This window comes from Lithobates pipiens, unplaced genomic scaffold, assembly GCF_037356315.1.
Source record: "Lithobates pipiens isolate NorthernLeopardFrog02 unplaced genomic scaffold, aLitPip1_a1.2 Scaffold_27, whole genome shotgun sequence".
Classification (NCBI taxonomy): domain Eukaryota; kingdom Metazoa; phylum Chordata; class Amphibia; order Anura; family Ranidae; genus Lithobates; species Lithobates pipiens.
The window spans coordinates 31,833,474-31,861,437 of NW_027507788.1; the positions used below are offsets into that span (position 1 = coordinate 31,833,474).

Consider the following 27,964-nt stretch of genomic DNA (forward strand, 5'->3'; position numbering starts at 1 on the left):
TAAAGCCGAAGTACGCTTGGCTTTCTTTATCCTGGCTCCGCTCGCTCCTCTCCATTGGCGCCAAATTTAAAAGAGGGAAATACTGCAAAGAGACTGGCAAGGCTGCAAAGGCACTGGCAAGGCTGTAGATGGACACTGGGCAAGGCTACAATGATGGACAAGGCTGCAGATGGACACTGATAAGGCTGCATTGATGGGCATTTTAATGTAAGTTTTTTTACTTAAACTTCCCTCCTAAATGTTTTTTTCCTTAAATTCCCTCCTAAATTTGGGGTGCGTGTTATACGCCGATGAATACGGTACGTTTTTAATTCCAGCTGGTTCCTATGAATCCTTAAGAGTTGTTCTATTCCTGTGAGCCAACTCTTTTCCTATATTGGATAATCATTCTTTAACTATATGTTGAACAAGACAGTTTGGTGCAAGGTACACTTTATTTGTCTCTATGCCTACATATGTCTTGATTCTCTGATTGGATATAACTGTGCTTCAGAAATGTTTATATTGGGATAACCCAGTACATATCTGTTTTATCATCAGTTTTAGATAGTGAGACTCATTTTCCTTTTTCTTGAAACCAACAAATTCCGAATGTGTCCTGAAGAAACTTAACAGCAAAACTCGTTGACACACTAGGGCTCACATTATATACTATATATATTTTTATGTATATGTTTTTTTAATTCTCATTTTTATGGTCCTTTTTCTACTATTTACTATGTACTGTATGTCTCTATGTTTCAATAAACATTACTTGTCTATATCCCTATTGTTTTCTGTGCTGCAGAATGTCCAATTTTGGGTCCCCTTCTGGGATCCTTCTTTTTTGTATTCCCATAATTATTCACGGATGAGGCAATGTGAGTGCTCTCTTTTTTGATTATAACAATGTCCTTATGTCTGGGCGAAAAACAGTATAACCTATCTAGTAATACAATTACCTAACTCAACTAAATCATTGCTTCAACACAACTATTTACCACTCCATACCAAACTCCAAGAGGATCTCACCAGGCTGGCTTTCATGGATGGGATGACTGGGGCTTTTAAAATGTTCCATCTTCCATAAAATCCTCATCAGGACCCTTCCAATACCGATTCCAGCTAGCTACTTTAAATCACTTCAAACTATACTATCAAAATATATTTGGCAAGGCAAAAAAAAAAAAGGGGGTGCCCATGCAAAACTAATTAAACAACACCAAGCAGGAGAAACTGGTTATGTAAATGTTCAGGACTATTACTTGGCCTCAGTGCTTACACAAACAAAATGGAATGGTTTCTATCTTCCTACTCTACATGATGGGGAAAATAGAACTATCATACTAGAAGGCAATTTATCCACATGGTTATTCTCTGTCACAATCGGAGTTAAAATCCCACCACATCTCTTCCCAACCATCTTGGCAACACTCAAGGCCTGGGGCCGATTTCTAAAAAGTTGCTCATCATGCCCCCTTACATCTACTCTCCAAATACCCTTAGAGGCATTGCAAAATTGAATGCACATAAATGATCTGATCAGTAAAGAAAACCTCAAATCATTCCCCAACTTACAAAAAGAATTTCACTTACCAATCTCAGAACTTTTCCTATACCTCCGCACCCAACACTGCATCACCACATTCCCAACATGGACCCGCAAAATCCCCCAAATGGTATGGATATTTCTTAGAGCCCCTAAACCTCATTAAAAAGGGATATAATTGTTATATAATCTTCTTCAATATAAAACTGTATTTACCAAAACAACCCCACTACTTTAGGTCTGCGATGTAATTACACTGTAGATCAATGGGCTAAAGCCTGCAACTCCACATACAAAGCCACCTGCTGCACCACCCTCTAGAAGCTGTCAATCAAACTGACACAACGTTGGTACCTTACCCCTGACAGATTGACCAAATTTGATACAAAAATAGAAGATAAATGCTGAAGGATGTGCAAGCAAAGAGGTGATATGCTCCATATCTTCTGGAAATGCCCCAAACTGACATGCTATTGACAATCCCCATGAGACCTACACTGGCCCCATTGTCGCTTGACATTGAAAAAATCCCGACACAGAATAGACATATCATAACTCATATATTATTGTGAGCGAGACTCAACATCAACAGACAGAGGAAAAAAAACCGGATCCGCCCACATTGAGTGACATGGTCAATACGACCTAGCAATTGTCAGTTAAAATGACGCAGTGCCATATCGCAAAAAATGGCCTGTTCAATAAGGGGCCAAATCTTCTGGGGCTGAAGTAGTTAATGAAAGCTGCAGTTTTAAACATTTTGAAAATAACATTTTCAAATTACATTAACATAAAAAACTGATATGAGATTATAGTGATGGGTGATTATATTTCCCAACATATGCTTTAATATAATTCTAGAATAAAGTGCAGATTAGGAAGAATAAAGAATGCACACTGCCAAATAAGCAAATACAGTTTTCTTGTTCTCACTATATTCACATATATTAAATTATTTAAATATAATACATATATTTAAATATTCATGACTGACAACCCTGATTGAATGTTTTATAATGAACGTACACATTCATTACATTATTCTGAACAGCCAAAAGCAGCTTTAAGAGCAACATTTGCATCTTCTGAAATCTCATTCAGGGAATAGTGCAGAAGGTCACAACAAGAGTTTGCAGACATGGGACCAGCCACAGCAGCGCCTAGAAATGGAATCCCGCTGAAAATAGATTTAGTGATCAAATAAGCGGTACCCTTCCTTTTCTCTAGCTCTCTAACCACAAGATCTTTAGTGATCTCATTAATCACAAATGGGGATTTCATTAAATCTTTCAGATCACTTCTACCAGACCTTTCCGCTAAGTTGCTCAAAGATTTCTTATCAAGACCAAAACACTCTACATATCCCTGAATACGGTAAGATAAGGAAAAAACCTCATTGAAAAATGATAACCCAGGGACAATTGACGCTGCAGCGGCTTGCAGACCGACCCATGGGATTGCACTTTGTAGAGCTTCCTTTTTCATTTCTATTGCCTGAGAGGAAATGTTGGGCAGGGCTCGTAAATAAACATAACGCTTGTGACTTGGAAGCTCTTCCTCAAACGTTTTCAGCAACCGAGAGAAATCAAATTTCTCAGGCTGGAAAGAAGATACAAGAAAGACAGAATCATCTTTAATGCATTTGAAATAACATTTGAGAGAATTAAAACAATCCTGCCTGATTGTATCTAGTATCTTTTTTTCATTGAAAGTTTTAGCTCTACGTGTTTGGCTGTTCTGTAAGTCCTGGTCAATTTTTGATCTCACAAAGTAAAACTTCTTCTTCATTTTTTGGATCTCCTCAGCCAGCAATATGTGATTCTCTTTGAATCTATCAGATGCAATTATAATAAAAAAGTCATAGCGCTGAAACTGAACTTTATTCAGATATGCATTGGCTTTAAAATTAGGAGTTCCTATTCCAGGAAGATCCCAATAGGTTACACTCTTATTCTTAGGATGGGGATAAGCAGTTGGCTCCATAGTGGTCTCCACCACATTGGTCTTAGCAGATTCTTCATCTTCATCACCAAGATCACGTAGGGAGTTGATAAATGTGGACTTTCCTGACCCCGATTCTCCAGTAATTGCGACGTTCAGGGGGGTATTTTCCACGTCACTCAAACATTTCTTGACTTTTTCCAAGGCTCTAGTTATATCTCCCCTTTTTATGGCTTCTTTTACCTCCTTTCCAAGTTGTTCTGTGGTAGCAGAATCCATATTTTTACTTAGACAGAAAAACCTAATAAAAGAAAGGACAAGAGAGAGGTCAAACACTTAGGGATATGTGGAGCACCCCTAAAAATGTGGGTCTTCCTCCCAAAGCACCAATACACAATGCAGTTGGACGCAGGCTCTGTGGGACCCCGTTGTCCAGAAGGCAATGTGAGCAAGGGGCAGGTAGCTTATGTAGCACCTAGTCCAAGTATGAGCAATGATGACAATAAACTCCATCCCCCAAGTTCCCTGGGTTACTGGGTACATAAAACCATGCCACACAAGGCCAAATTTTACCCCCTGAGTTTCAGCAAAGAGGAATAAATAGTATGTTACAATTTCCCTCTGCTGCCAACAATGCTCGATCTGATCCAACCAAAGGGAGGGGCAGCAAATTGTCAACCTTGAGATGCATTCAGGGGCGGACTGACAACTCATGGGGCCCCCGGGCAATAAGAGAGTTTTGGGCCCCCAGGCAATCAGAGATTATGGGACCACACAGTATACACAAACACACACACACACACAGTATACAATCACACAGTATACACACACACATGTTTCTATTGGCTGAGAAGGTACTGGAGAGGTGGGGCAGCTATAATCTCTGGATTTTTAGACCAAAAGGATGTCAGTAAGGGACATTTCAGAGACAGATGTAACAAAAAACACAGATTTTTACATATTGTCCCTGGTTTTACTGAGGCTGGCAACCCTGATGGGGCCCCCTAGTGGCCCGGGGCCCTCGGGCAGTGCCCGAGTGGCTTAATGGTCAGTCCACCCCTGGATGCATTAGCCCCTAGCATAGCCTGTTGTCCAGAAGGCAGTGTCAGCAAGGGGCAGGTGGCTTATGTAGCACCTAGTCCAAGTATGAGCAATGATGACATAGTAAACTCCATCCCCCGAGTTCCCTGGGTTACTGGGTACATAAAACCATGCTGAGAAAGGCCAAATTTTACCCCCTGAGTTTCAGCAAAGAGGAATAAATAGTATGTTACAATTTTCATAATCGATAGTTGGCCGATTATTATTTCGATTATTCGGTTTAATAATCTTAATAAGAAAAAGTGTGGTGTATAATTTAGTTAATATGTAAAGTTTAAAAAAAAAGGCAATTTGTTCTTAAATATCTCTGTATACAGTGGTAAAACATTAACCAACTATATGGTAAGTATACTGTATATACTATTAGAGGAGATATACTGTATATTCCACTATCAGAGGAGATATACTGTATATACTATTAGAGGATATATACTGTATATACTATTAAAGGGTGAATATCAGACTCAGAGATCAAATCTTTTCTAAATACCCAGCGGCTGAAAAAAGTACAGATGTGAAGTGTCCCATAGGAAACCATGTAAATGAACTGTAGTGCGTTTCTGCAAAAAGCACAAAAAAACACATAGATGTGAACCAGGTCTAAGACATTTAGTAACATAATGGGGTTAAAAAAACAAAATTAGCCCTTTATAGTACAAAAAACAAAAAACAAAAAGCAGATAATCACCAAGGGGGGGGGGGGGGGGGGGGTGCCATTTTGCTGGTTTCAGTGGATGAAAGAGCATCCTAAGGGCTGGACAAAAGCAAGCAAAGCTCTGCATATGGCCCCTGCCCACTGACCTTGGTAATGCTGATTTAAGGCTGAACTCCCAGCTCCCCTTCAGTCTTGTAGTTGTACAGGCTCCTCTCCTTTACTGAAAATTGTTTACTATTGTTTACTGTGAGCTTCTTACAATGTGCTACAATGTGTACAATTAGACGCTACAGAAAGTTAGATAGAGCCCCCCTCATTCCCTGGCTGGAGGACTCCCAGCATCATCTAGCCCTTTCCTCTTCAGCTTGAGTGTCTCTGCCCCCCACTTTTATTCATTGTATGTCTAGTCTTTCAATCGTGCAGGCTCAGTATCACATGTGGGGATTACTTAAAGTGGTACTAAAGCCTATTTATAGACTTACCTGTAGGTACTGTGAATATCTCCTGAACAAGAACTGCAGCCGGTGACATCATCGGTGCACGCGCTCTGAAGGTGCGGCTTACAGGTCCAGACCATTAGAGCCCGTGCCGAAAACAGGGACTCATGTAGTCGAAGGCTGCAAACTCAGACGGAAGACCGAGGGAAGATGTCAGCCATCTCATCGGTGAGGGCTTCGTTCTAAGGTAAGTTACTTATAATGCGCTAGTATGCGATGCATACTAGCTTATTATGACAATGCCTTGCAGGAATTTTTTTTTTTTAAACGAAGGGTGATCTGCATGCAAATATAGTGTGACTAAGACCACCTCCTCCTCCATACTGACATCCACCCAACAAGACATTTTTAATATTTGCATAACTCCTTCTAAGAGCCAGTCCACTGCTTGCTCCAGGGCTGGGGGCTTCTGAGAGGAGCCCTGAGATAGAGGGCTGTGATGTTTTCAGGAAGCCATGTATGTATAGCCCCCTGCCTGTCCCTCCCACCAACCGTGATCTGCCTGCATTGCATAGAGAAGTACAGAGACCCAGACATGAAGTTACTGGGTCTAAAGTAATGAATATGGAAAGGTGGGGGCGGGAAAAGAAAAAACATTAACAGATTCAGCCTTAAAGGTTTTTTTTTAACTAACAAAGATATCCTACTTACCTCCACTGTGCAGTTTGTTTTGCACAGTGTGGCCCCGAACCTTGTCTTCTGGGGTCCCCCGGCGGCTCTCGCATCAGTTACACCCCTGGGAGAAACGCTCTCCTTGGGGCTTACCTTGCGGGCGAGCTCTATAGACACAGAAAGTAACAACAAAACTTCGCTATTCAAAAAAAAAACCCCAGTGAGCAACAGCTCAAATCGTTATACTACGACACATCAAACTCTATACCATAAGGAGCTGCGCTAAAAAATATTAATTAAGTGTAAAAATTTAAATTACATGCTTCATTAATAAATTCAAAATAAAAATGATATGTAAATGTAAAGGTGCTCTACCACAAAAGAAACTAAAAGTTCATTTAAATAAAAATGAATGAAAAATGAATTCATTGTTATACAAAGTGAATATAAATACAAATTATTAAAATTATGTAGTGAATAAATAATATCTAATAAATAAATAAATTCATACAAAATAATGACAATAATTAATAATGTTATAGGTAAAAATCCATAAAAAGGTCCCAACAAATTTCAAGTGCAAAATAAATTCATAAGAAGTCCAGTGCAAAGCAGAAATAAACACCAATGGAAGAAAGTGCTGTGAAGACCAAAGGGTTGCCGCCACCAATAGCTGCTCTGGCCGCTTACCGGAACATTAGATCCCTGTTCAATGGGACCAAAAAGCGCATTGATATAATATCGGGATGAACCCTCTAGGCAGGAAACCTCTCTCTCCCAATGTGCAGGAAATTCAAACCGCAATAGATCAATCCATATAAAAAGATAAAGAGATACTCGCATAGCATAAAACCCCTTGTAATTTATTCCGTTAAAAGCAATACATATGAACTCACATGTTCCGACAGTAAACAAGCAAATAAAAATGAACGAGCCTGCCGGCTCTCGACTACCGCCCATAGTTCCGTGACTGGCGTAGAACGCGCTGACGTCAGAACGCCGTTCCTCCCTACGTGTTTTGTCACGCCAAGGACATGGTAACGGGATACGGGACGGCGTCCTGACGCACCGCTTAAATAACAATACAAACAATCACGCCTCAGTCTGAGTTCCGCCCAGCTCAAAAATCCGCCATATTGGTTGTGGGAAAAAGGACTTCTGAATATCACAATAAAAATAAAAAACAGTATATAAATTATAAAAATTAAAACTTATACAATAATATCAAAAATGAATTAATGATACAATCTAATAGCCAAATCAGTCCCATATAGAGGGGAAGAAAGGCAGATTGGTCTTCACCCTTCCCTGTTGTTAACACCCCACTCATATAGGGGATTAGGGAAAAAATCTTCTCTAACTAAAAGCACCAAATATAACACCGGTGCACTACAGAATGGTGGTAAAAAGAAAGAAAAAGGAAAATAGATCACCTCCAAAAAAAATACCTGCAACCAACTTAAAGAACTCAGATCAAGTCTTACAAAAGTTGACACTCATAAACAAATATAAAATTATCCTAAGGTACAATTATGCATAAATATAGTCATATATTTATTTTTCTAAAAAACATATGTCATTAAATGCTGGTAAACAAAATATGATATCAATAGCTTAGAATTATAAATAAAAGCGTTAACGTCCACATCAATATTTAGGCCAAAAGGGGTGTAACACTTTAATTTGTATACCCACACGTCATTTCAAGTCTGGAGATACTCCTAACTAAATGAGTGCCCCTCCAATTTGGCCTAAATTTATCAATCCCTAAAAATATTGTATTAGAGGGGTCCCTGTTGTGTACTGTAAGGTAATGCTTGAATACTGAATGTTTTGTAAAACCCCTGCAGATATTGCCAATATGCTCGTTAAGGCGCACATGTAGCGGGTGTTTGGTCCGGCCCACATACTGGAGGCCACAAGGGCACTCCAACAAATATACCACCCCCTCTCTTGAGCAGGTAATGAACGGTTCTATGTTATAGGACTTGGAGGTACAGCTAGACCTGAATGTCACGCTTCTCCTAACTCTACATCCGTTGATAGAGCAAGCATGGCACTTCCTACATTGGTAATAACCCGTAAGGTCTGTAAAAAAAGAGGGGGATTCAATATATTAGGGGCTATCCTATCTCTCAAGGATGGCACTCTCCTATACACCAACACATTTTTTCAAATTTACCCCCTGAGCAAATTGATTTTGTTATGAGAATGTTAAGCCCCGTACACACGAGCGGACTTTTCAACATCCAAAGTCCGAGGGACTGACTCCGTCAGACTATTCGATCGTGTGTGGGGCTGCAACGGACTTTAGATTCGCAAAAGTCTGACGGACTTTAGAAATGAAGCATGCTTCAAATTTTCCCGACGGAACTCCGCCGGACTCGGTCCCTTCGAATAATTCGCTCGTGTGTGTGCTATTCCGACGGACTAAAACCGACGCTAGGGCAGCTATTGGCTACTGGCTTAGTCGAATCCAGTCGTACGTCATCACGTTCGACTCCGTCGGAGTTTGGGATGATTGTGTGTGGCCAAGTCCGCTCGGTCGAAAAGTCCGTCAGAACTCTGTCGGAACTCCGTCAAAACTCCGTCGGAAGTCTGTCAGACTTATTCCCTCGAAAAGTCCGCCCGTGTGTACGCGGCATTAGAGTATGCAGCTACTCATAATTGTTTTGGTTTGACGGTCATTTTTTCCATCAAGATAGAGGTGTAGCTATGGGGGCTAAATATGCCCCCAGCTTAGAGAACCTTTTTATGGCCAAATGGGAGGAGGATGTTGTCTATGCCCAGCCAAGGTCGCAGGTGACCTTGTGGGCCCAATATATAGACGACAACCTCCTCCTATCGGATGGTAGCGAATTGGGTCTCTCTCACTTTATAATCGCAATTATAGAGGTATCCATCTTTCATATGAAGCTAGCCATGATAAAATCAACTTTTTAGACCTTACTATATCTATAAGGGGAGAAAAATTTGTTACCTCCACTTATTACAAAGCAACTGATAGGAACTCCTTCATCCCTACTTCTAGTTATCACCATTCGGCCTGGTTAAAATCAGTGAATAAGAGTCAGTATTTCAGACTTAGGGGCAATTGTACTGAACATGATGCGTTCTTGGAACAAGCCCAAGTTCTAACTCAGAGATTTATTGACAAGGGATATTCATCCGAATCTCTGGCCCTTGCTTTGAATCAAGTGGGTAGTCTTAACAGAGCTGACTTGCTGAGATAAAATAGAGAAGATCATAGAAATGAGCCTTTTCGTAATCCATTGATCACTAATTATTCATGCCAATACTCTCAAGTCAAACATATTATCAATAAGCATTGGCATATGCTTAAAAATGATTCGGTGCTTAAGACCATTTTGCCCAATAGGCCACAGGTGGTGTATAGGGGAGTGCCATCCTTAAGAGATAGGATAGCTACTAATATATTGAATCCCCCTATAATGAGACCCTCTTTTTTTTACAGACCTTACGGGTTATTACCAATGTAGGAAGTGCCATGTTTGCGTTATCAATGGGTGTAGAGTTAGGAGAAGCACGACATTCAGGTCTAGCTGTACCTCCAAGTCCTATAACATAGAACCGTTCCATTACCTGCTCAACAGAGGGTGTGGTATATTTGTTGGAGTGCCCTTGTGGCCTCCAGTATGTGGGCCAGACCAAAAGCCCACTACATGTGCGCCTTAACAAGCATATTGGCAATATCCGCAGGGGTTTTACAAAACATTCAATATCCAAGCATTACCTTACAGTACACAACAGGGACCCCTCTAATACAATATTTTTAGGCATTGATAAATTTAGGCCAAATTGGAGGGGCGCTCATCTATTTAGGAGTATCTCCAGACTTGAAATGATGTGTGGGTATACAAATTAAAGTGGTACACCCCTTTTGGCCTAAATATTGATGTGGACGTTAACGCTTTTATTTATAATTCTTAGCTATTGATATCATATTTCCTTTGCCAGCATTTAATGACATATGTTTTTTTGAAAAATAAATATATGACATATATTTATGCATATTTGTACTTAGGATAATTTTATGATATTTGTTTATTAGTGTCAACTTTTGTAAGACTTGATCTGAGTTCTGCAAGTTGGTTGCAGGTATTTTTGGGGAGGTGATCTATTTTCCTTTTTCTTTCTTTTTATCACCATCCTGCAGTGCACCGGTGTTATATTTGGTGCTTTTGGTTAGAGAAGATTTTTTCCCTAATCCCCTATATGAGTGGGGTGTTAACAACAGGGAAGGGTGAAGACCAATCTGCCTTTCTTCCCCTCTATATGGGACTGATTTGGCTATTAGATTGTATCATTAATTCATTTTTGATATTATTGTATAAGTTTTAATTTTTATAATTTATATACTGTTTTTTATATTTATTGTGATATTCAGAAGTCCTTTTTCCCACAACCAATATGGCGTATTTATGCGCTGGGCGGAACTCAGACTGAGGCGTGATTGTTTGTATTGTTATTTAAGCGGTGCATCAGGATGCCGTCCCGTATCCCGTGACCACGTCCTTGGAGTGACGAAACGCGTAGGGAGGAACGGCGTGCTCACGTCACCACGTTCTACGCCAGTCACGGAACTATGGGCGGTAGTCGAGAGCCGGCAGGCTCGTTCATTTTTATTCCCTTGTTTACTGTCGGAACATGTGAGTTCATATGTATTGCTTTTAACGGAATAAATTATAAGGGGTTTTATGCTATGCGAGTATCTCTTTATCTTTTTATATGGATTGATCTATTGCGGTTTGAATTTCCTGCACATTGGGAGAGAGAGGTTTCCTGCCTAGAGGGTTCATCCCGATATTATATCCAATGCGCTTTTTGGTCCCATTGAACAGGGATCTAATGTTCCGGCCAGAGTAGCTATTGGTGGCGGCAACCCTTTGGTCTTCACAGCACTTTCTTCCATTGGTGTTTATTTCTGCTTTGCACTGGACATCTTATGAATTTATTTTGCACTTGAAATTTGTTGGGACCTTTTTATGGATTTTTACCTATAACATTATTAATTATTGTCATTATTTTGTATGAATTTATTTATTTATTAGATATTATTTATTCACTACATAATTTTAATAATTTGTATTTATATTCACTTTGTATAACTATGAATTCATTTTTCATTCATTTTTATTTAAATTCACGTTTAGTTTCTTTTGTGGTAGAGCACCTTTACATTTACATATCATTTTTATTTTTAATTAATGAAGTATGTAATTTAAATTTTTACACTTAATTAATATTTTTTAGCACAGCTCCTTATGCTATAGAGTATAGACACAGAATGCCAGACACGGCCCCGCTCCCTGGCGCCTGCATCATTGGATTCATCTATCTATCCAATCAAGAGCGGAGAACCCAGGCAGAGGGGTAGAGTGCATCTCCACCGAGGGAACAAACGGGCTCAGGTGAATAAAACAGGGGGGGTGGGGGCCCGGTCACTGTCAGAAGTTTTTTCACCTTAATGCATAGAATACATTAAGGTGAAAAAATCACAAAGGTTTACAACCCCTTTAACATTTTACTTATCAACTGCCTGAATAATAAATAGAGTGAATGTTGGCAGAAACAGATGAGTCCCTTCCAATGTTTGGGGGAATCTTTTGGGTGAATATGTGCACAGTAATTCTTTGATAAATAGACCCCTTATGCCACATACAGATGATCGGACATTCCGACAACAAAATCCTGGATTTATTTCTGACGGATGTTGGCTCAAACTTGTCTTGCATATACACTGTCACACAAATGTTGTCGGAAATTCCGAACATCAAGAACGTACTGACGTACAACACGTACGATGAGCCGAGAAAATTGAAGTTCAATAGCCAGTGCGGCTCTTCTGCTTGATTCTGAGCATGTGTGGAATTTTGTGTTTCAGAATTGTCTACACACACTCGGAATTTATGACAACGGATTTTGTTGACATGTGACATGTGGATCCCCATGACTAAGTATCGGGGGCAGAGTGAAATGCGTTGGAGACGTGGCCCGGTCGGAGTCCAGGCTGAGGTTGCCACTCTATTCATATTAGAACAATGTGGATGTGTGACTTACAGGGGTTTCTCTATCTTCATTGATCTCTTGCAGGAGCCAGGACAGGCTCCATCCCCGGTCAGTACTCTAGCAGCAGCTGCGGATGCACTACCTATATACCCCCTCCCTATTGAGCCTGAGCGGTACACATACATTTTCCAGGTCACAGCCTTAGCACTTATGACCTATCTCCTCACCTTCTAGGCCTGACCTAGGGATTGGTGGAGAATCCATAAATATGTAGCCTTTGGTCTCTGTTCCTCCAACCTCTAGGTTCCAGAACTACACAGTAGTCATGTGCGATTTGTTTCGTACAAATCTAAAATTCGTACAAATTTCCGTAAATTCATACATTCGGGAGGATCCAAAATACGAATTTCTATGCTTCTGAATTTTGTACAAAATATGAAATTTTATTTATGAATTTCGGATCCAAATTCCGTTACAATGGAAACGTGACTGGTGTTTTGTTGACCAATCAGAGGTTTTCTTCTGCTGCTGAGTAAGGGTTGGGAAAAAGACATTTTTTAATATGGGAGTGGGAGACTTAGAATCGGACAAAATAAGAATGTTTGTTAATTACAATTATTCTTTAACAATAACTGAATACCTCCAATATTGGGATTTTAATGGCAATATGAAACAAGAAAAAATTATATAAGAATATTATTTTTTCATACAAAAAAAAGTTCCTAAAAATAGTAATCCTATGGTTGACACCCATAGGATTACTATTTTTAGGAACTTTTTTGTATCAATGTATAATGATTAGCTCTGAAGCAACTTACAATTAATAGCACAAAGTGATCCAGGTATGCAGTGGGAAGAGAATTATCTTGACGTACTGGCTGTCACAATAAAAAAGCATGTCTAGTAAATAGGGATGAGCTCGGTGTTCGAGTTGAACGCATGTTCGACTCGAACACCGGCTGTTCGCCTGTTCAGCGAAGCCAGAACTCTGTGGGCCATTTGTGCCATATTTGTGTGGCACTCATGACCCACAATGCACTGCGCCATCGCAGTGCATTGCTGGCTCATGATTAGCCAAGCATGCACTGTGACCCCACATGCATGGCCAATCACAGCGCTGGCAGCGAGGAGAGCCGTAATTATAGCTCAGGGGGGTTTAGTACACGCCCCACACTATATAAGGCCACCAGAACGGCGGCCTTGTGTAGTGTGTTGTGGTGGTCAGGGAAAGAGCAAGATAGATAGGGACAGTGCTTTTGTTGCTTGGAAACCTAGCGCTGTTGCAGTGGGTGTTGTGTGCCTCCAGCACAGTATACACCTGAAGCTACCCTTTATTGCTGGTGTTCTGTAATACAGGCATCTGCAGCAGTAAAAGTGGGTGTTGTATGCCACCAGCACAGTATACACCTGAAGCTACCCTTTATTACTGGTGTCCTGTAATACAGGCATCTGCAGCAGTTAAAGTGGGTGTTGTGTGCCTCCTGCCCAGAATACACCTGAAGATACCCCTTATTGCTGGTGTTGTTTCTGTAATACAGGCATCTGCAGAAGTTAAAGCGGGTGTTGTGTGCTTCCAGCATAGTATACACCCAAAGCTACCCTTTATTACTGGTGTTCTGTAATACAGGCATCTGCAGCAGTTAAAGTGGGTGTTGTGTGCCTCCAGCACAGTATACACCTGAAGATACCCCTTATTGCTGGTGTTCTATTTCTGTAATACAAGCATCTGCACCAGTTAAAGTGGGTGTTGTGTGCCTCCAGCACAGTATACACCTGAAGCTACCCCTTATTGCTGGTGTTGTTCTGTTTCTGTAACACAGGCAGCTGCAGTAATTACAGTCAGTGTACTGTGTCATCTGCTCAGTGTGCACCTAAAGCTACCCAATTGCTGGTTTTCCAATCTCATTGCAGGCCATTACTATGTCTGGAAGGCCAACAAGGAGAGGCAGACAGTCACGAACCAATAAAAGAGGGCAAGCAGGCTCTGTGTCTAGAGACAACAGTGCTGGATGTGAACGTGGTGCATCGTCATCAGCATGTGGCCATGGGACATGCTTGTCCTTATTTTAAGCAGCTAGACGTGTTGAGCCGCATCATGCCGAAGACTTGGTAGAGTGGATGATCAAGCCCTCCTCATCGTCTCTCACCCAGGCTCAGGGTACTAGCAAAGCAGCTGCCAATGTGTCCTCTTCCCACATCTCAATGTCATCAGTCACTCCTTCCCTAGACACGCCACGTCCTCCTGAGGAGTCCCCCGAACTGTTTCACCACAGTGTTGGGTACATGCTCCAGGAGGATGCCCAGCGTTTTGAAGGCTCTGATGATGATACCCAGCTAGAGGAAGGCAGTAATGTGAGTGCAGAGAGAGGGGATGCTCAAGAAGGACAGCAATCTGGCAGTCATGTTTCATTAGCTGCAGCATAATGCCAGGTTGGCTCCAGTGATGAAGAGGGAGGGGACGATAAGGTCACTGACTCGACGTGGGTGCCTGATAGGAGAGGGGAGGAGGAGGAGGAGGAGTAGGCACATCTCCAACAAGGCAGGATGCCAGCTTAGGGGCAGCACACAGACTGAATCACACCGCAGAGCTCCACCTATGCAGGGTGCTGCCTCTGCGCGTTATTCCAAAAAGTTCTTTTTTTGAGATGAGTGCATCAGATTGCACCGCTGCTATGTGCAACATATGTCTCAAGCGTATCTCGTGTGGCCAAAACATCAGCTGCTTTGGCACCACATGCTTGACCAGACATATGTTGACCTGCCATGCAGCTCGTTGGCAAGCGTACCTTAAAGACCCACACCAAAGAACAAAGTGGACCTCTCCTTGCTCCTCATCAGCTGGGATCTCCAACCCCACTATACCTTCAGTCCTCTCTGAAACCTGCACTGAGAGGAATGAAATTGTAGAATTAGGTGTGTCACAGCCAAGTACTTGCGGGCACTCTGCTAGCAGTACACCGACGTCCGATTGTACTAGGCAAATTTCCCTGCCCCAGTTGCTGGACCATCGTAAGAAGTTCACTCCCAGCCATCCACATGCCCAGCGGTTGAATGCTAGCTTGGCTAAATTGCTAGCACTTCAACTGCTGCCTTTTCAGTTGGTAGACTCGGCCCCCTTCCATGAGTTTGTACAATGTGTGGTTCCTCAGTGGCAGGTCCCCAAATGCCACTTTTTCTGACAGAAGGCGATTCCGTCTCTCTACTGGCATGTGGAAGGCATGTCCATGCCTCGCTGGATAGGACGGTCAGCGGTAAGGTGCATATTACCTCTGATTCATGGTCCAGCAGGCATGGACAGGGACGTTATCTATCTTTCACGGCCCATTGGGTCACTTTCTGGCAGCTGAGAAGAATGCAGGACAAGGTGCAGTAGTGTTGAAGGTTGTTCCGCCACCACGCACTCCAAAATGCTACTACTGGTTGTGACACACCTCTCTCCTCCACCCTTTCCTCTTCTTCTTCCTCCATGGCCTCTTCCAGTGCTTTGTCCTCGGAACCAGCGGTGCTCTGTAGGCGTTTAAGGGGCTACGCAAGTACGCAGGCAAAAATATGCCATGCCGTGCTTGCGCTGGTGTGTTTGGGGGACAGGAGCCACACTGGGGCAGATATTTTGTCAGCTCTGCAGGGGCAGGCCGAGAAGTGGTTGACGCCACACCAGATTAAGCCAGGAATGGTGATTTGCAACAATGGCACCAACCTCCTCTCCACCCTCTGACAGGGACAACTGACCCATGTGCCCTGTGTGGCTCACATCCTTAACCTGGTGGTGCAGCGGTACTTGGGCAGGTACCCGGGCTCACAGGATGTCCTGAGGCAGGCCAGGAAAGTCTGTGAGCATTTCTGCCAATCTTTTAAAGCCAGTGGTTGGCTGGATGAGCTCCAAAAGGAGTTGAACCTGCCCAAGAACCGCCTTATATGTGACATGCCCACCAGGTGGAACTCAACGTTGGCCATGCTGCAATGGCTGTACATGCAGCAGAGTGCGAATACGGCACCAGGACAGGGTCAGGGGAGCTCGGTTTTTTCACCATGCCAGTGGGGCATGATCAAGGATGCATGCACTGTAGTTTCACCATTTGAGGAGGCCACGAGGATGGTGAGCAGTGACAGCGCATGCATCAGTGACACTGTACCTCTTGTCCACCTGTTGGAGCATACGCTGCATGGAATAATGGTCAGGGCACTTGAGGCAGAACAGAGGCAGGAAGAGGAGGACTTCCTTGCCTCTCAAGGCCCCTTTTATCCAGGCAGTGTTCCTGCTATCCCGCCCATCACGTAGGAAGAGAAGGAGGATTGTGTCAGCATGGAGGTGGAGCCTGGCACTCAGCATCAGCAGCAGCAGTCTTTTAGGGATGATTTACAGTCCCAAGAAAACCGTGGACTTGTACATGGCTGGGAGGAGGTGGCTGCGGATCATGTTGTCCTTAGTGACCCAGAGGACTCCGGACCCAATGCCTCAGATAACCTACGCTGCATGGCCTCCCTGATCCTACAAAGCCTGCAGAAGGATCCTCGTATTCTTCGGATCAAGGAGAGGGACCATTACTGGCTGGCCACTCTCCTTGATTCACGGTACAAGGGTAAGGTTGCGGACCTTATCTTGCCATCGAAGAGGGAACAGAGGATGAGACATCTCCGGGAGGCCTTGCAGAAAGGTCTGTGCAACGTGTTCCCAGAGACTGGGAGATTACAAACTCCTGGTCCTGGACAACATGTTGCTGAGGCTTCGGTCAGTCACAGAAGGAGCGGTGGAGAAGGTGGCCATCTGACCAATGCTTTCAGACAATTTTTTAGTCCGCAGCCCCAAGGTATGATCGGTTCCAGCAACCATCTCCAGCGTCTGATTTACATGGTGCAGGAATACCTAGGGGCAAGGTCAGACTTGGACACTGTTCCCACCGAAAATCCTCTGGCTTACTGCGTCTTGAGGATGGATCACTGGCCAGAGCTTGCACAGTATGCAATTGAGCTACTGGCCTGTCCTGCATCCAGCGTTCTTTCGGAACGCACCTTCAGTGCTGCTGGAGGCTTTGTAACCGATCACAGGGTGTGCCTGTCCACCAACTCAGTTGATCGACTGACCTTCATAAAGATGAATCCGTCTTGGATCACCACCAGCTACCAAGCAGCTGAAGCTGATGTAACCGAATAATTTTTTTGAAATGTCACATCCCTTCAAGACTGCCTATGCTGATGCTGAGTGACTGTCCTGTTATGTTGACTGACTATCCTCTTCCTCCTCAAAGTTCCTGCTGATAGCTAGGAAGAACATTTTTGGTTCTGGGTGATGCCACCAGTGGCTAAGGTCCAATTTTTTAGCCCCTGTTTAACAGGGGCGTGTAATTACAATTTTAGATGAAATGCTTTGGAGCAGGGCTCATTCCTGCACTCCAACTAGAGTATATGGGAGAGGTTGTAGTGTCGTGGCACCAGCACCAGTGCCTAAGGCCCAATTTTTCAGCCCCTGTTTTAAAAGGGCATGTAACACAATTTTTGATGCAATGCTTTGCAGCAGGGCTCATTCCCGCACTCCAACTAGAGTATCTGGGAGAGGTTGCAGTGTCGTGGCACCAGCACCAGTGCCTAAGGCCCAATTTTTCAGCCCCTGTTTAACAGGGGCATGTAATTACCATTCTTGATATAATATTTCACAGCAGGGCCCATTCCTGCGCCCATCGAGAGTAACTGTGAGGACTTATAGTGTTGTGGCACCAGCACCACCACCACAACCACCAAAGGCCCAATTTTTCTACCACTGTTCAACAATGACATGTAATTACAATTCTTGATATAATCGTTCACAGCAGGGTGCTCCAGCCCCCACCAAGAGTCACTTTGTGGGGTTACAGTGTTGTAGCAACACCAACACCTTAGGCCCACATTTCTGCAGAGCATATAGGGCAGGCCCCAACTTTCAAACATCCAACTTACAAATGTCTCCTACTTGCAAACGGAAGGAGAAAACAAGAAGTGAGATGAAAAAAGATGGACGACCAAAAAAATTAAAAATCTTCTGTGTATTACCAGAGCAGGGCTGAATAATAAGCAGTTTTGCTTAATATGGCCCCTTCTTCACCTATGCAGTGAGCATCAGCATCCCCAGAAAGCCAGCCCTGCTCTGGTTGGGCTCAGTTGCTGGATACCAACCATTGTCTTTGATTGATGAAGACTTTCAAACATCTTTAGGCTATGCTCTAGGCTACTTTGACATCATGCCCTTTCTACTATAAATTTGCTCTAATACATCCAGCGTTCCCAATACGAATCTTTTACACCAACCTTTGATTGCCCCTATGGGTGGGACCTAAGGTTTGGCTGTTCCATTCTCCTCCCCCGTTTGTGGGAGGGCTCCACCAACTGTGGGCCTGTGGATGAGCCAGGGCTGCTATTCATTCCCCCTCGGGTCAAATAATTAATTCCCCTGAAGAAGCCATGGTTATGGCGAAACATGTTGGGATTCTTTTGACCAACAATCTAGACTGAGTGGATTGAATTTTTATGTATTGTGGTATCTTTTGTAAAAACGTCTGGTATTACACAGAAGATTTTTATTCTAAAAAATTATGTTTTTTCAATAAAGCTTTGTTGTATTTAAAAAAAAAAATAATAATTTCTATGCATAATATTTAAACCTTTGATACATTGGTAATCCTATGACACAACTCTATGTTTAAATTGGCACCGTAATAATCCCACTCTCCCTACATCCACACTCTCTATCTGCTAGAGATGAGGTGCCCCACCCATTAAACCTTCTCGCCAAAATTTCCTTTTCAAACCTACACAGTCCCTGTCTTGTTTGCACCGCCTGTATACTGCTGTTATGAGTATATAGGGCCTAGGGGCCCCATGCCTTTCCTTTGTTTAATTTGGGTACAGGGTTACACTAAATATCTGTACAAGACCCAAAGGGGCTGGTAATGGGCAGGGGGAGCTACCCATGCCATTTTTCTCAATGATTTTCATCCGTATTGCTGGAACCAGACATTACTTTAAAACCGCATGCAGTTTTGAATGACTTTTTTTCCGTTAAATGTCATTTTGTGCAGGGATTGTTTTAAACACGGGAAACACGTGCCACTTCACAGGCATGCTATAGACACCCCCCAGGCATGATATTTAAAGGAATATTTCACTTTTTTTCACTTTAATCAGTGCTCCCGAAAAAACGGCTATTTAAAGAAAAAAAAATTGGCATTGCTCCTTGTCCCCTGGGGCAGGAGCAAGGTCCCCAAAACCCTTTTTAGGACAATATCTTGTATATTAGCCATTAAAATGAGCACTTTTTATTTTGAACGTTCAAGTCCCATGGACTTCAATGGGGTTCTAAAGTTCGTACGAATTTTCGGTCCATTCGAAAGTTTTGGTGCGAACCGAAATGGGGGGGTGTTCGGCTCATCCCTACTAGTAAACTAGATTATGAATGGACATTATTAGGTCAGAGTTTCAAGTAACCACATATAACCTACATGAATCTATATTCAAGTAATCTGTAAAAAAGATTTTAGAAAATGTATACTTCAGTCAACTTTTTTGAGGGTCCACACATCGTCAAGAAAGGGGGCAAAATGTGTCTTGTTTAGGACTCTAAAATATTGACGTGGTGTTTTCGATTTCAGACCTGGGTGGAAATTGTGTCTACATGGGTCCCCAGTTGTAACCCATGTCCTCAACTGTAACTGTTTCCTTTTGGCACCTTTAACCGCTTAAGCACCGCCGACACGGTCCTGAGCTCCATGACCGTGGCCGCGGGACCATCGGACCCAATCGCCACTGGTGTCCCGTGATCGGGTCACAGAGCTGAAGAACGAGGAGAGGTCTGTGTAAACAAACCTCTCCCCGTGCTTCCTACTGTGGCTGTCACCGATCGTCTCTTCCCTTTTATAGGGAAAGACGATCAGTGATGTCACATACCATGCCACGCCCCCTACAATAAAAAAAACACATAATGTCATACATAACACCTACACTGCCCCCTAGTGATTAACTCCTTCACTGCCAGTGTCATTTACACCGGAATCAGTGCATTTAAATAGTACAGATTGCTGTATAAATGACAATGGTCCCAAAAATGTGTCATAAATGTCCGATGTGTCCGCCATAATGTCGCAGTCACAATAAAAATCACTGATCGCCGCCATTACTAGTAAAACAAAAATATTAATAAAAATTCTATAAAACTATCCCCTATTTTGTAAACAGTATAACTTTTGCGCAAACCAATCAATAATCGCTAATTGCGATTTTTTTTACCAAAAATATGTAGAAGAATAGGTATCGGCCTAAACTGAGGAAAATAATTTTTTTAGATATTTTTGGGGGATATTTATTATAGCAAAAAGTAAAAAATATTGCATTTTTTTTCAAAATTGTCGCTCTATTTTTGTTTATAACGTAAAAAATAAAAACTTCAGAGGTGATCAAATACCAACAAAAGAAATCTCTATTTGAATCGCAAAAAGGGGCTTGGTCCTTTGGCTGCAAATTGGTCCGGGGCTTAAAGGGGGAGTAAACCCAGTTGCAAAAAACACTTACATTCCCGGCATGCCAGAAATGCTAACTGTCACATTGGTTGTGCTCTCAACCAAACTTTCAAACCATCCAATGGCTGGTTTCATAACTGATCACATGTGCAGCATTATGGCAGTTGAAGAATTATTAGAGGCCAAGATGGCAGCTTCCTTGACTGAAAACGATAGGAGGGTTTACTTCCACTTTAAGTGGTTAAGGTTCAGTATCATTTCAGCCCTATGACAGTGCCTATGATGCTAGATCACTCTTCCTCCTCCCCTCTCTTTCCTGACACTTGATTGGACAGCATGGCCAGGAGAGGAGAGAGGGAATAAAGTTGCAATATCAGCTGTGGGGAGCCCTCTGAGCTTGGAAATGGAGCTCAAAGCCAAGGTCAGTGCAGGGGCCACGGCATGGGGAAGCAGATTGATCATGGAGCCTGGAACCTGTGTTTACTGCTGCCTCCTCTGCACTGCCTGTTCCCCACCATCTACTACTCTCTCTGTACTGCATGTCCCCACTAGGGATGAGCCGAACACCCCCCTGTTCGGTTCGCACCAGAACCTGCGAACAGACCTAAACTTCGTGTGAACTTTAGAACCCTATTAAAGTCTATGGGACTCGAACGTTCACAATCTAAAGTGCTCATTTTAAAGGGTAATATGCAGGTTACTGTCCTAAAAAGTGTTTGGGGACCCGGGTCCTGCCCCAGGGGACATGGATCAATGCAAAAAGAAGTTTTAAAAACGGCCGTTTTTTCAGGAACAGTGATTTTATTAATGATTAAAGTGAAACAATAAAAGTGTAATATTCCTTTAAATTTCGTAGCTGGGGGGTATCTATAGTATGCCTGTGAAGGGGCACATGTTTCTGGTGCTTAGAACTGTCCCTGCACAAAGTGTCATTTGTGCAGGAAAAAAAGTCTTTTAAAATCACTTGCGGCTAAATTGTCGGCTCCCCCGTAATACAGAGAACACTCAATGAGTGTTCTCTGTATTAGCCGACAATTCATTCATTCATTGATAAAAAAAAGCGTGGGGGTTCCCCTAAATTCAATTACCAGGCCCTTCAGGTCTGACATGGATATTAAGGGGAACCCCGTGTCAAATTTTAAAAAAAATTGACGTGGGGGTCCCCCTAAATATCCATATCAGACCCTTTATCCGAGCACGCAACCTGGCAGGCCGCAGGAAAAGAGGGGGGGGGCGAGAGAGCGGCCCCCCCTCCCTCCTGAACTGTACCAGGCCACATACCCTCAACATTGGGAGGATGCTTTGGGGGTCTGTGACCGCTCAAAGCACCTTGTCCCCATGTTGATGAGGACATGGGCCTCATCCTCACAACCCTGGCCGTTGGTTGTGTGGGTCTGTGGGCGGGGGGCTTATCAGAATCTAGAAGCCCCCTTTAACAAGGGGACCCCCAGATCCCAGCCCCCCAAAAGTACCCCTACCATTTCACAAAGAAAGTGTCAAAATGGTTAAATAAGACAAACACACTTTTGAAAAATTATTTTATTAAAAATGAAAAAAATAAAAAAAAGATTCCAGCGGTGCTAATCAATTCTTGCTATCCAGTGACGGATCTCCGGGGGTCCAGCGATGGATGATCATATCCAGCGACGGGGGATCTCTCAGTCCAGCGCTGTCCATACATCCTTCTTCTGTCTCCACTCCGGAGACACTGCAGAGAGCCCAGCGCTGACGTTTCTTATATTAGGAGGGCGGGGCCACCCGTCACCTGACCCAGCCCCTCTGACGCTGGAGAGGGAAGCCAGGGGTTCCCCAGTGACGTGTGGGTGACCCCGCCCCCTCTGATGTAACGCAGGTTTCCGTTACATCAGAGGGGGCGGGGTCACCCATACGTCACTGGGGAACCCCTGTCTCCCTTCACCAGCGTCAGAGGGGGCGGGGTCAGGAGAGATCCCCCGTCGCTGGATATGATCATCCATCGCTGGACCCCGGAGATCCGTCACTGGATAGCAAGAATTGATTAGCATTTTTAATAAAGGAATTTTTCAAAAGTGTGTTTGTCTTATTTAACCATTTTGACACTTTCTTTGTGAATTGGTAGGGGTACTTTTGTACCCCCTTACCATTTCAAACGGGGGGGGGCGGGATCTGGGGGTCCCCTTGTTAAAGGGGGCTTCCAGATTCTGATAAGCCCCCCGCCCGCAGACCCTCACAACCAACGGCCAGGGTTGTGAGGATGAGGCCCTTGTCCTCATCAACATGGGGACAAGGTGCTTTGAGGGGTCACAGACCCCCAAAGCATCCTCCCAATGTTGAGGGTATGTGGCCTGGTATGGTTCAGGAGGGAGGGGGGGCCGCTCTCTCGTCCCCCCCTCTTTTCCTGCGGCCTGCCAGGTTGCGTGCTCGGATAAAGGGTCTGATATGGATTTTTAGGGGGACCCCCACGTCAATTTTTTTTTTTAATTTGATGCGGGGTTCCCCTTAATATCCATATCAGACCTGAAGGGTCTGGTATGGATATTTAGGGGGACCCCCACGTCAATTTTTTTTTAAATTTGACACGGGGTTCCCCTTAATATCCATGTCAGACCTGAAGGGCCTGGTAATTGAATTTAGGGGAACCCCCACGCTTTTTTTTTTTTTTTTTTATCAATGAATGAATGAATTGTCGGCTAATACAGATCTCTGTATTACGGGGGACCCGACAATTTAGCCACAAGTGATTTTAAAAGACTTTTTTTCCTGCACAAATGACACTTTGTGCAGGGACAGTTCTAAGCACCAGAAACATGCGCCCCTTCACAGGCATACTATAGATACCCCCCAGCTACGAAATTTAAAGGAATATTACACTTTTATTGTTTCACTTTAATCATTATTAAAATCACTGCTCCTGAAAAAACTGCAGTTTTTAAAACTTTTTTTTGCATTGATCCATGTCCCCTGGGGCAGGACCCAGGTCCCCAAACACTTTTTAGGACAGTAACCTGCATATTACCCTTTAAAATGAGCACTTTAGATTTCTCCCATAGACTTGTATAGGGTGTTCCGGCTTTTCGAATTTGCTGCGAACAGCCCAAATTGTTCACTGTTCGCTGAACAGGCGAACAGGCAATGTTCGAGTCGAACATGAGTTCGACTCGAACTCGAAGCTCATCCCTAGTCCCCACCATCAATTGCCCTCCCCCTTGTACTCCCCGCCCCTACCATCAGCTGCTCCCCCTTCCTTGTACTGCCTGTCCACACCATCAATTGCCCCTTCTGTGCTGTCCAGTTCCCACCATCGCATAGCTCCCAACTGTCCCTGATTTGGTACAAAGTTCTTCTGTCCCTCCTTCCTCCTCGTTTGTCCCTCATTTCTAAATGGCTGCATTTGTAAATTTTCAAAGCCAGTATGAAGAAATAGTAGTGGTAAAAAAAAGAATTTGTGTGTTTAGCTAATTTTTTTTTATATAATTCTCTTTTAAGGGGGTGTGGCAGGGTGTGTGTCCTATGCCTACATACTTTTGCAATAGGTGTCCCTCGTTCCCATCTCAAAAAATTGGGAGATATGCCATTGACATCCCACTCTGTGCTGCAAGTCCTCACCATTAACTGTCCTCCTCCTCACTTTAAAGTGTCCCCTCTGTCCCTACCATAGACATTATAGTCCCTGATCCCCCCATCACCTGCTCCAAGCCCTTTGTACCTTTTGTCCCTACCATCAGCTGCTCCTCACCCACCTTTGTACTGCCCGTCCCCACCAACAATTGCCCACTCTTTGCTGTCTGTGCTGTCTGGTGCCCACCATAAAATTCCTCCCTGTGTGCTGCCTGTCCCCACTTTCAAATGCCCCCTCTGTCCTTACAATCAACTGCTCCCCATTGTAATTCTTGTCTTCACCATCAGCTGCCCTCGCTTTGTACTGCCTGTCCACACCATCAAGTGTCCCCTCTGTGTTGTCTGGCCCCCACCAACAACCACCCTCCTCTGTGCTGCTTGTCCCCACCATCAACTGCCCTCTCAACTACATTGGTGCCCATTCTGTACTACCCATCCTTACCATCCACTGCTCAACCACCCTTCTCTGCACTGCCTTTCCCCTTCATCAGCACCCCCCCCCCCTTTTTTTACCTCTTACTGACACCAACATTAAGACATTTTTACCACACCCACCATTACCACACTACATCCACATTCACTGTGGAACACTATAGGGATGATTTACTAAAACTGGAGAGTGCAACATTTGGTGCAGCTCTGCAATGGCAGCTGCTCCATTAGGGGTGTAGGATTGCCGCCCCCCTAATCCATGTGTCCGTCCCCTAATCTACATACAGGGTGCCGGACGCATGGATTTCAATGTTTTTTTATTTTTTTTTAAGCACATGATTAGAACCTGAGGCTAATTGCCTTAAAAAGTGTGGGCTTGGGGCACAGAGCACTGCTACCTGAGCTTACCCAATTGTGTGACAATAGCGAATTCATATTCGCTCTTGTCTTCCTTCTTCTTCTCCCAGCCAATCAGGAAGCAGATCTTAAGACCCAATTGGCCGAGAGGAGAAGCAACCCTATTGGCCAGGACCTTGGGGGAAGCTGCTGAAGCTGCCCACAACCTGGATGGGGTAAGAGCGTTGCTGATGGGCGGATGAGCGATGGGGGGGGGTTTGTTCACTTTGTGTATTCTGTGTATTCTGCCACTGCACCTGCCCTCTGAATGGGGATTCTAGCAGCCAAAAAAATGCTGATCGTGTGCATCAGTAAGCAATGAATGACTCTGCTGTGACTAAGCTTGCTTGGGATGCGTGTGGCCTGGGCTGTCTGAATATACACCCAACATACAGCTGGATGAAGAACAGGACAATGAGGTTACTAGGAGAAGCACTTCTCTCCCCACAGGATGGATTTGTAAACCAATTTGATCGTAACTAGGTCTGGATAAGGATCCTTGGTTGCTTCACTATTGTAAACCCATGGAATATAAAATGTACCCATCCAGGCAGAGGATTCAGAGGTGAGCAGCGCTGGATAAGGGAGGCAGGGGATGCATTGATGAGCAGCACTAGAAGAGGGTGGAGGGGGTATGCAGGGTGGAAACTCCTATCTCCACAATGAGGATGGATGGGTGGAGGAAACAAAAGCACGAGAGAGGGATAGGAAAAACAGAGATTAAAAGGAGAGAGAGAGAAATGAGAGGAAAAAAAGAGACAAAGGAGATAGAAGGAAGGAAGGAAGGAAGGATGGATAAAGAAAGAGAAAGAAAAGAGAGAAAGAGGAAGAAAAGAGCAAGAGAGAGAGAGGTGAAAGGAGAAAGAGAGGAAAGAGAGAGAGGATGGACGGAGAGAGGAAAGAAGAGGGGGAGAAAGGGGGGTGGGGTAGAAGAGAGAGAGAAAGAAAAGAGGGGGAAGAAGAAAGTGAGGAGGGGGAGAAGAGAAGGAGAAAGAAAGGGGTTGTAGAGAGAGAGAGAGAAGATTGTAGTGGAGTGAGGGAGAGAAAGAGATAGAGGAAGATGAATGGGGGAGAAAAGAGGGAGTGGAAGAAGAAAGGGGGAAGTTGAGTAAGAAGGGGAGGAGAGAAATAGAGGAAGAAAAGTGGAGGGGAAGAGGAGAGAAAGAGAGGAAGAGGATGAGGGAAGAAGAAAGAAAAACAGAGGGAGAAGAAGAGAGGGATGGGGGCGGGGAGAGGGGAAAAGGAGGAAGAAGGAGGTGAAGGGAGAGAAAGAGAGGTGAAGAAGAGAAGAGAAAGAGAGAGAGAGGAAGAAGAGGGGAAAGAAGAAGAGCGAGAGATAGGAAGAGTAGAGGGAGGAAGAAGAGGAAAATAAAGAAGAGAGGAATAGAATGGGAGAAGAAGAGAGGAGAGAGAGATGACAGTAAAGCAGAGAGAAGAGAGAGGGAAAGGAGGGGAGAGGAGGAAGAAAAGAGAGTGAAGAAGGAGAGAGGAAGAAGAAAAGGGGAAGTTGAGTATGAAGGGGAGGGGGAGGAGAGAGATAGAGGAAGGAAAGAGAAAGAGAAGAAGAGGGGGGAGAAGAAAGAAGAAGGTAAGGGGGGGGATAAGGGGGGAAGAAGAGAGAGAGAGAGAAAGAAAAGAAAGAGGTAGAGAAGAAGAAGGGAAGAAGAGAGAGATGAGAATCATTTTCTATGTCTACTTATAGAAATAAAGAATCATAAGTGCAGCCAGAATTCCATGCATATCTCCCATATAGAATGAGCTGCTGTAACACACAGACTGCAGGCTGTCCCATAAGGTTATAAACCCGCACCGTCTTCTATTTTATAAACCTATGATATATACAGGTAGGTCACATAACGGCAGAATAAAGTGATGTTACCTTTTAGAAGCTCTTCTGACAAATGTGTATTTCCTGTATGTATTCGGTTATCAATGTGTGAATCACCGACTTTCCCTTTTAAGAAAACAAATAAAGAAAAAAATGTTTCAAAGTCTTGTTTTTTGTTTTGTTTGTTTTTTGTTTTTAATAACAAACATGTTATACTTACCTGCTCTGTGAAGTGGTTTTGCACAGAGTGGCCCGGATCCTCCTCTTCTCGGGTCCCTCCTCTGTGGTCCTCCTATTGATATTTGATGGTCTGTAATCCAATTCTGCTCTCTGTAGAAAGATGAAGCAATCTTACCTTTCTGAGTTCCTCTTTCAGATGTGTATGTCCTGTTCCTGTAGGTAGAAGATTGTGAATGTGTGAATCTGCAGATTTCCTTCCTTTTATATGTTCAGAAACTGAAAGCATCAGAAAGTGAAACTGAAAGCATCTTTATGGAGGAAAAATCATCTGATTTCCAGGAATTTCATTCCGCAAACCTGCTGTCACCCACCAGAGGCTCTAAAGTAATAGACAGAGCTTCTGAAACCTTTTCTTTAACCCCTTCCCACCCGCCATATAGCAATATGACGTCGGCAAAGTGGTTGAGACATCCTGACCGGACGTCATATGACATCGCCAGGATATCAGACGCTCATCGCGCCAATCGTTGTTGGGTTGTGTCAGTCTGACACACTGCAACTCCAATCTACGTAGAGTCTCTAAGAGAGACACTTTACCACGTGATCAGCCACGTTCAATCATGGCTGATCACGATGTAAACAGGAACAGCCGTTGATCGGCTTTTCCTCACTCTCGTCTGACAG

At 43.7% G+C, this 27,964-nt stretch overlaps 1 protein-coding gene across 2 annotated transcripts; it reads right to left on the minus strand.

Annotated features, from left to right (window-relative positions):
- Positions 1 to 700: 700 nt before the first annotated feature.
- LOC143933733 (interferon-gamma-inducible GTPase 10-like) lies at positions 701 to 27,525 on the minus strand. 2 transcript variants are annotated; one of them, XM_077456730.1, is made up of 3 exons: positions 27,321 to 27,525; positions 27,152 to 27,226; positions 701 to 3,770 (listed from the first exon to the last, which is right to left on the minus strand). In XM_077456730.1, the coding sequence occupies exon 3, from the start codon at positions 3,746 to 3,748 to the stop codon at positions 2,567 to 2,569; it is 1,182 nt and encodes a 393-aa protein (XP_077312856.1). In that variant the 5' UTR covers positions 3,749 to 3,770; positions 27,152 to 27,226; positions 27,321 to 27,525; the 3' UTR covers positions 701 to 2,566. The 2 variants fall into 2 exon arrangements, with proteins under 2 accessions (XP_077312856.1, XP_077312855.1); XM_077456729.1 differs by lacking the exon at positions 27,321 to 27,525 and having other exon boundaries at positions 702 to 3,770; positions 27,152 to 27,271.
- Positions 27,526 to 27,964: the final 439 nt, after the last annotated feature.